The 8,581-nt window shown below is 31.9% G+C and overlaps 2 protein-coding genes across 2 annotated transcripts; one reads left to right on the plus strand and one right to left on the minus strand.

The window, feature by feature from the left end:
* Positions 1 to 1,808: 1,808 nt before the first annotated feature.
* Positions 1,809 to 5,402, plus strand: LOC108910152. The gene is made up of 4 exons (XM_018714679.2): positions 1,809 to 1,918; positions 1,976 to 2,032; positions 3,060 to 3,561; positions 4,468 to 5,402. The coding sequence occupies exons 1-4, from the start codon at positions 1,833 to 1,835 to the stop codon at positions 4,564 to 4,566; spliced, it is 744 nt and encodes a 247-aa protein (XP_018570195.1). The 5' UTR covers positions 1,809 to 1,832; the 3' UTR covers positions 4,567 to 5,402.
* Positions 5,403 to 7,301: 1,899 nt separating this feature from the next.
* Positions 7,302 to 8,077, minus strand: LOC108910154 (succinate dehydrogenase assembly factor 2-B, mitochondrial). Its single transcript, XM_018714681.1, has 4 exons — positions 7,986 to 8,077; positions 7,780 to 7,934; positions 7,605 to 7,718; positions 7,302 to 7,554 (listed from the first exon to the last, which is right to left on the minus strand). Exons 1-4 carry the CDS (start codon positions 8,019 to 8,021, stop codon positions 7,395 to 7,397), a joined length of 465 nt encoding a protein of 154 aa, XP_018570197.1. The 5' UTR covers positions 8,022 to 8,077; the 3' UTR covers positions 7,302 to 7,394.
* Between the last annotated feature and the right edge of the window lie 504 nt (positions 8,078 to 8,581).

Below are 8,581 nucleotides of genomic sequence, written 5' to 3' on the forward strand. Positions count from 1 at the left end.
TTTGGTGAAGCGGAGACTCTTGAAGAGGGTCTTTCGCTGTCTGTATCGTCCATGTATATGTATATGTTTTCCTCGTTTTCTGAGTCCGACATTTTGTGCGTGTGCGTGTGTGTGCGTGTGTATGAGGGTGTGTACGTGTTAGTCGTGTGGGGATACCCCCTTACGGGGGCGTACGTGTCTTTTGGTGTATTTGTCTGTCTGCTATATTGTTTGTCGGGGGTCGCAATTTTAAAGAAATGTATTCTAAAGTAATGCAAATAACTGATAAATAAGTAAAAACTTACCTGGGCATAACCCCGGGACAGGTGCCTGCAACAAAGATGCCGACGGCCTCTATGCTTAAGCCGGGGATTAGGTCGGTGATTAAAAGGAAAGAAAGGGATTATTTCCAGGTAGCCTTAATAAAGGCAGGTAGATTTTGCTCGTTGCAATCACTTCACCTCACAAACACGTCTGCTCAGCTCGGCTGTTCACTTTGAACTGACGTGCGAGTCGTTCATGAGCGACCCAGCTCTAAATTATGAATCATTTCATGTAATTTATGTTGTTCACGTTAGTGATGGGCATAATCGACCAATTTTGATAATCGAGTTATCGGTAATCGAGTACTTCTAATAATCGAGTGATCACTCGAGATACGAGATATTGGTCGTTTTCATCCCAGCGGCGCACAAATATGTTTGTATTAGTCATATATTACTTATAAGCGTAGCTAAAAAAAAAAAAAGCTCACGTACTTCAAAACCTAACCACTTTTTCGTTTTATTCTTAAAAAAGGTTAAGCAATCAGTGACTATTTGCAGTATGCACTAAAATTTTAGGGTGCAACCGTAGGGTAATAAACACTCGAGTGGTGGGAGTAAACATCTCGAGATATCTCGAGTGATCTCAATAATCGAGTACCACTAGATTTTTCACTCGAAATCTCCCATCACTAGTTCACGTTTATTGTTGGTTAGGTTTGGCGAGTGTTGGTGTTTTATGTTTTTAGTGTGTTTTATTAGACATTTCATTCACTGTATAACATATTAATGTCTGATCATACAATCACATTTTTTTATTAATAATAAAATGTTTAGTTTTTTTGTTTGTTTTAATAAAAAATGTCTGACAGTTTGTCGTGATCAGTGGTAGGTAGTTTTTTTTTGGATATCAACACAACGAAAAATTTTAAGTTGCATAATATAAATCTCTTACAAGAATTATTCAGATTGGTTTAGTAAAATTATTTACTTGTAATATTTTTTTATTCACCGTGAAAGCTAATACAATATAGAAGGCACTGAAAGCTACTCTGTAATCATTTCCACTCTTTTATTTTCAAAATATGTACTGAAAGAAATTTTTTCAATAAACATTTCAGAGTTAGTATCAAAATTATTTCTTATTTTAAGTAGGCAGGCTATTAGAGCTTTTAAAAGTGTCTAATGCTTGAGTGATTTTAATGCTTTTTATCAAATGTACTTATTTTTTCATGGTGACAAAAATTATGTATGTGAAAATTATTTTACAAAACCAATTTCGGAGTGATCTGTGTAGGGTGAGATTTGTTATGTAATTTTAAATTTAGCGGTGGCAGAATACCTAAAATAAATATTGGATAGGTATATAGTTGTAGAGCGTACAACTAGATGGCGCTTGCATCTTTTACCGGCTACAGGTAATTTAACTCGCTGTATTACCGATAATTCCTAGAAAAGGAAAGCATAGAAGTTGGAGAAAGTATCAACAGTTAGCGCTCTAACTGACCACGAAATCATTTATCTAGGATTGTCGCCACGCCACTGTCTTTAGGGTCACTGTATTTGCAACTATTGTGTGTTTGTTTCGCAATGCCGAAAAGCTTAGGAAAAACTAAAAAAAGGTCAAAACGTGCTAAATCACTTAAATTAATCTGGAAAGAAAGACACCAAAATCTGTAAGTATTATTAAATAGTTTTAAATCGGTAAAAAGGTATAAATTTACTCTTTTTAGGTATAGGACTTCTATGGAATTTAGAGATACAGAGAGAGAGAATTCAGAGAATATTAGGTACAGTATTACATCAATAATGATTAATGAAATATTTTTTTATTCGAGACTAGTATATACCTATATACTGAAGAATATAGGTAAAGTTTTGTGCGGTCGAGACTAGTTTTCTAGTTTTTTTTTTCAAAAATATAACCTGTACGTTTAGCCCAGGGAGATGAGGAAAATGCCGTCACTGTTGAGTAGCCAAGGATCTGTAAAGTTTTTCATAAAATTAGGGTGAATTTTAGCATAATATGTGCAAAACCCACACACCATCAGGTGAGGTTTTTTTAATAATTAAGAATAAAAGGTCTAAAATAACCCAAAATAGTAACTTTTTTGCCTACCAGAAAAAAACGATAATTTTTATTATCTGTGTACAAAAGAGAAAAACAGCGTATTTTAAATGGTATTATCGTATTTAAAATAAAAATGTCCTCGTGTGTTTCTTACGAATTTGGCCCCATTTTGTAAACAATTCCTTTTTTTTAAATTGAGTTACTATCAAAAGTTTGAGACAAACGATTCTTCAATGAAGTAATAATTTATTTTTGAAATTCTACTCTAAAACCGAAAAAAGGCTCTAATACACATTTTGGGAGAGGCTTATTTGCTTCTGAGATCCAGCACTATTAAAATCACAAAAATTTTCAGTAGGTATCTTATGTAAAATATTTAAATAAATGATTTTTAAAATTTCAGTTCTAAATAGTACTGATTCAAGTGTTGTTAAATGTACAGGTTATAACTTTGAAAAAAAAATCGAGAACTGGTTTCGACCACACAAAACTAAGTAAATATTCGTCTTCAGCAATCTCAAAAAGAGGGTTTGAAAATTTTTAACAAGACATAGTTTTATGCTATAGTAAATAATTACCGAAAAATACCCTACAAAATGGTAATTATTTTTACTATAGCATAAAATTCGCAAATCTTAATAAAAAAATTCCTGCCCCCCCCCCCCTATTTTCGAGAGTGCTGAACACGAATCTGAAGTTAGTTTTGTGTAGTTCTGGCTACTAAACAAAATACCTATATATTTAAGCTTGACTGACAACTGCGAAATAACAGCCACCTGCTCGTCAACAAAATTGTGTCAGCCTTTGCTTGAGACAAATACTACAGGACCATCATTTGTTACAACTGGAATTCTAACTAAAGAAGAAATTGAAATTGTACCAAAGGAAGAATCCCCAATACAAGGAAATCGTATAGTAGAACTTGGATACGTTCTTGAATGGGCAACGTCTTTACAATTCAATCATTCCAAAATTTGTTCAGTAGGCAAACTTATTATTGTAGAGGAAATACAAAAAGGTAAAGGCCTGACTAGCACCATTATATTCCAGTGCAACTTCTGTGACGAGAGATATGCATATGACACAGAAAATCCGAATAGACCTAAATCGGCTATCAACGTGGGAGCAGTGTGGGGAACTTTAGCTACAGGTAGCTCATATGAGCATATGACAGAATTCCTTAGCTGCATGAATATTCCTGCAATGAATGGCAAGTTGTTCTATGAGTTGGAAGCAGAACTTGGTAAGGTAAGTAAATGTATTAATAATAAACATATTAATTTGCTAATTTGTTCCTCTATTTCACCTATAATTATAAGTTTATTAACTTGTTAATATTGTAATTTAAAAGAAACCGCTAAAAGCCTCTTAATTAGTTGGATATTGGATAGGTATGTGGATGCTTGTAATGTAATCCAACGTCATAAAACTTAATTGTTTCTTTGCATTAGAGTTAACGTTAGCACAATCCATATTTAGTGAAAATGAAAAATTATAGCAAGTTTGCCAAGAAATTGGTCAATAAATTGATCAATTTATTTACTTCCAATTAGTCGTTTTATATTTGTCAATTTTCAACTTGATCAATTAATAGAATAATGAATTGATAATGACTGTAAGTATTTATGTGTAACATGGATTGTATAAATTTATTGTATTGTTGTATTATTTATTGTATATATTTTACCTGTAGATACAAAAATTTAAATAAATTAATTAATTAATAAGTATATAGAAACTAAAGAAATAGCCTAGAAAGTTTTACAGCCAATAATAATATATAGGGTGTTCCATAAATATACCTACCGATAAACTCTTATGGGGGGTAGAGGACATCAAAGCAAACATTTTTTGTTGTATAAACATATGTCCAAAAATGTTTCGTTTTTGACATACAGAATATTGAAATTTTAAAAAAAATATTGTATCTGTATCTCGGAAACGAAACTTTTTCGGACATATGTTTATAAAACAAAAAATGTTTGTTTTGATGTCCCCTACCACCCTTAAAAGTTTGTTGGTATATTTATCGAACACCCTGTAGATAATTTAAAAATAAATAAGGCTACTGTTATATTATAAAAGAACAAAGTAACTATATCTAGTACTGAAATTACTCGTTATATTATTGTCATATGTAAATGATTTGTGTAGGAATGGGAAGCGTCACTATACGGTTCTATGGAAAATGCAAACTCTAGGGAGGAGATAGCAATAAAACAGCAACAGATTTGTTCTGATGGTACTCCATAGATCAGTGTGTACTTGGATGGTTCCTGGAGCAAACGTTCTTATGGAACCAACTTAATGCTCTATCTGGAATGGCAGCTATTATAGGGGTCGGAGTGCGAAATAAATTTTGCTCAGTTTGTGCCAAAGCTCAAAATCGAAATGACACTCCGAAGAATCATAACTGTTTTAAAAACTGGGAAGGTTCTGCTCCTGCAATGGAGATACCTACAGAAAAAAAATATTGGTGAAGGTCAAAGTGAAGGTGGCTCCAGAAATTGTAAGAAATTGTATTGGTCAGGGTCAAAGATGTAAAGATCCGTCTTACATTAGAAAAGCTATAACAGCTTACAATAAAAAAAAAAAATAATAAAAAGACCAATACTTACTGAAGAACACAACATAGCTTAAAAGCAGAAACCCACTACCGACACGCAGCACTATGTCATGCCACCCCTGCTATGCGACATAGGTTCACGTGGATGATGTGGGCATATTTGACAGACACATAATTATTTGTAAATTTAATCGTTAAAATTATCAGTAGATTTTAGTACCATATGGAGTATGAAAGCAGTTCATTCACTGATACAGAATTTTTAGAAGAATGTGCCACTGTAGCTATTATGATTTTAAACAGAAAATAAAAAAGATGATATTGGATACACGCAGTCAACAGAGAATTATCTTAGACTCGACGACATTTTAATTAGAGAACTGGCTGCACATTGGTCGATACCTACCATTATACTGTACAGGGTGACCATATGTACTTATTTACGTGGGACAGTATTTACTTTTAAATAATGTCCTAATGTACTTTAAAACTTTTCTAAGGACATGCAAATGTACTTTCTTTAAAAAAAAAGGAGAAAGTTTTTTATTTTTTTACTGTTTTTAAACAAATATATTCTCAGTTAATTTCTTTTGGCACTTTTACTTAAACATTGACCCACTGTGCATTCAGATAATTTGAAATAGTGCGTTCAGGTAATATGATGTAACATTCGACCGTATATACCCAATTTTTTATTTCTATCTATTTTTAATTGCAAACGATAGACAGAGATGCCGACTATACTAATATCGATAGTCGGCATCTCTGTCTATTTATTCCGTACAAAGTTACAGGTGATGTTTACTGTTTAAGATAGTTCTTTAGAATAAGATCTAGGCTTAAGACACATACGCAAATGTTTAGTTCAATGGTTAAAGCAGTTCTGAATAACATATTTAAATTTTAAAACGATTGACCATTTCGTTTTTTAGAAATTGATTTTCAATGTTTAAAGAATTAACACGTGGGAGATAGGGATTTGTTATGTTTCTCATAAACCACTTTTACCTTTATGCACAAATTTTTGTATGCGTAGAATTTTTTTTTATTTTTCGGTACAAAAAAAATTATGATTTGTTAGTTTAGTATATATAAATTATCTTTAGTTATTTTTTGTATTTATATTCAATGGAAATAAGATAGTTTTGTCCAATAAAAAGATATATTTGCGATTATAAAATATTTTTGCATTTACGTTTTATTTCTCTAAATTTTGTACATTTTTTCTGAAATAAGATATTGTCACCATTATGCACCTTCGTATAGACAAAAAATAATTGCATTGTACTGCATATACATTTTTGTTGCATGGCGTGAAGTGACAGCATTGGGTCAAGTGTAAAAGCATAGTCCAGTATTGCAATTAAATTCATAAAGATTACCCAACAATCTGTATGGCAAAAATTGTAAAATTTTACTACCTACCGTATAAATTAAGTTATTTGTTAAATACTAATTTTAACTATTTTAAGCAATATTTTTTCAGTTACATTAAAACTATGTATAAAAATTCTGTAGTTTTATATGGATAAATAAAGGAATGTATTATTATTGCTTTTTTATTTACTAGAAAGAGAATATTTCTATTTTTATTTGATTATTTGTTAAAAGATAATTATATAATGCTATTAACATCAATTTTATTGAAAATTTAGCCGCATCTGAACGAAAAAAAAATAATTAAATTGACCCGTGCACATAAGGTGTCAAACAAAAACCACACAGAAAAGCATAGAATTTCAAACATTATTTAATATTCATTATTGCTCTTCCAAAAAAATAATTTCTTTTTCAGAAAACAATATATATGTTTTACAGTTTTCTATAAGCCATACAATTTCAATGGTTAAGTTTGATACTGGCTCCATCTAGACTAGAAGCTCCAAACATTCATATTTGTTGTTCTGTTTTCTTTGGTGCGTATCTCAACTAATGACATTTAAATAAATGGCTACCAAATAATTTCACAAAAATCTAGACATAGCTGGTAATACTGCATAATTCAGTCTAATATTTTGCAGGTCAGTTCCTCAAATCTGTAGAAAGGAGATGTAAAATTATAATAAAGATCTATGACATAAAATTTCAATTTGTTATTATACTTTATTTATCCATAACTTGAATAATACAAATTATTTTGCAATAAAAAATATGTCGACTCCTAACTGAATACATTATCTATATAGGCCACATATAATTTCCTCAGAAAATAGTGTAGTTTTTGAAAAGACTGCTTGGGTGAAGGTCTGTTTTCAGAAAATATCTTTATTCCCCTCTTAAAATTTTCTATATGCAAAGTATGCATTGTAAGTTGCAACATATTATTTTGATTTTATGATCATATTAACAAGTTTACTCTGTCATAATTTAAATGTAAATTAAAACCTTTATCTATAGATGTATCAATAACACATAGAAACAGTGACTAGTGAACAAAGATTTTATTGCAACAAATAATTAACAAAATAATATAAGTACTATTTAATAAATAAAATACTGCACTACCTCATGTCTTCTAATTTAGATCGGGCTGCCGAATTCTTGACTCTTTATTCAAATTTTTACAGTGCATCTTCAACATGTCCATAACTTCATGATTATACTCCTCTGGTGTGGGTTTGATGTTAGTAGCCCAGTAATATATATCCCAATCATTTGAGGGGCCATTAATCAGACTGAAAACATGCAAATTATAACATAATTTTATAAATACCGTGAAACTTACTTGTCATAGTCATCTATTTGTTCTACAGTTAGTTTATCCAAATACTTTGCTACAAACGTACTCAAAAGCAAATCGTTTTCCAGCATACCACGTTTCCTGGACTGATACAATAACCTAAAATATTAAGTTTTTGATCATTAGAAAATAATTATTTAATGCTTCCTTCAACACCAACCTTGCCTTGCGTTGATCAAGAGGTTCATTCTCCCTTGATTTTGGCCTAGGGATAATAAATGAAGGATCATCTGGGGGGTTTATAATATCGGAACTGAAAAACTTAGTACAACCAGCTATTGGAAATTTTTTAGTCACACTTTTGACTCCAGTTTTCTAAAATTTTAAAAATACTAGATCTCATATTATACTATTTTTAAATCTAACCGAAATATATCTTGAAAGAATACTTGCTGAATTCATTTTGAGTGTAAAAATTAAAACTTCAAACTTGTTTTTATTTTGCTGTCAATCGTCAATTGTTTCCATTCCATAGACCTTGTTAACTAGAGATGGACGGAACATGATGATCCGGCTCTCTGAGCTGAGTGAACCTATTCCTTCCCGGATCTCGGATCTTTACGTTCAGTTCAGTGCGAACAGCCGAGCTGAGCGGACGTGCTTGTTTGTGAGGTGAAGTGATTGCAACGAGCAAAATCTACCTGCCTTTATTAAGGCTACCTGGAAAGAATCCCTTTCTTTCCTTTTAATCACCGACCTAATCCCCGGCTAAGCATAGAGGCCGTCGGCATCTTTGTTCAGGTACCTGTCCCGGGGTTATGCCCAGGTAAGTTTTAACTTATTTATCAGTTATTTGCATTACTTTAAAATACATTTCTTTAAAATTGCGACCCCCGACAAACAATATACCAGACAGACAAATACACCAAAAGACACGTACGCCCCCGTAAGGGGGCATCCCCACACGACTAACACTTACACACCCACCCACCCACACACACACGAAGAAGCAATCCTACAAG

The sequence above is a fragment of the Anoplophora glabripennis genome, unplaced genomic scaffold (genome assembly GCF_000390285.2).
Source record: "Anoplophora glabripennis isolate ALB-LARVAE unplaced genomic scaffold, Agla_2.0 scaffold466, whole genome shotgun sequence".
Classification (NCBI taxonomy): Eukaryota; Metazoa; Arthropoda; class Insecta; order Coleoptera; family Cerambycidae; genus Anoplophora; species Anoplophora glabripennis.

Coding starts and splice junctions, on each gene's coding strand:
- LOC108910152 (XM_018714679.2), top strand. CDS start 1,833: ATGCCGAAAAGCTTAGGAAAAACTAAAAAAAGGTCAAAACGTGCTAAA. Junction 2,033..3,059: donor GAGAATTCAGAGAATATTAG/GTACAGTATTAC, acceptor TATATATTTAAG/CTTGACTGACAACTGCGAAA. Junction 3,562..4,467: donor TGGAAGCAGAACTTGGTAAG/GTAAGTAAATGT, acceptor TGATTTGTGTAG/GAATGGGAAGCGTCACTATA.
- LOC108910154 (XM_018714681.1), bottom strand. CDS start 8,021: ATGAATTCAGCAAGTATTCTTTCAAGATATATTTCG. Junction 7,935..7,985: donor TTCTTTCAAGATATATTTCG/GTTAGATTTAAA, acceptor TTAAAATTTTAG/AAAACTGGAGTCAAAAGTGT. Junction 7,719..7,779: donor CTTGATCAACGCAAGGCAAG/GTTGGTGTTGAA, acceptor TTAATATTTTAG/GTTATTGTATCAGTCCAGGA.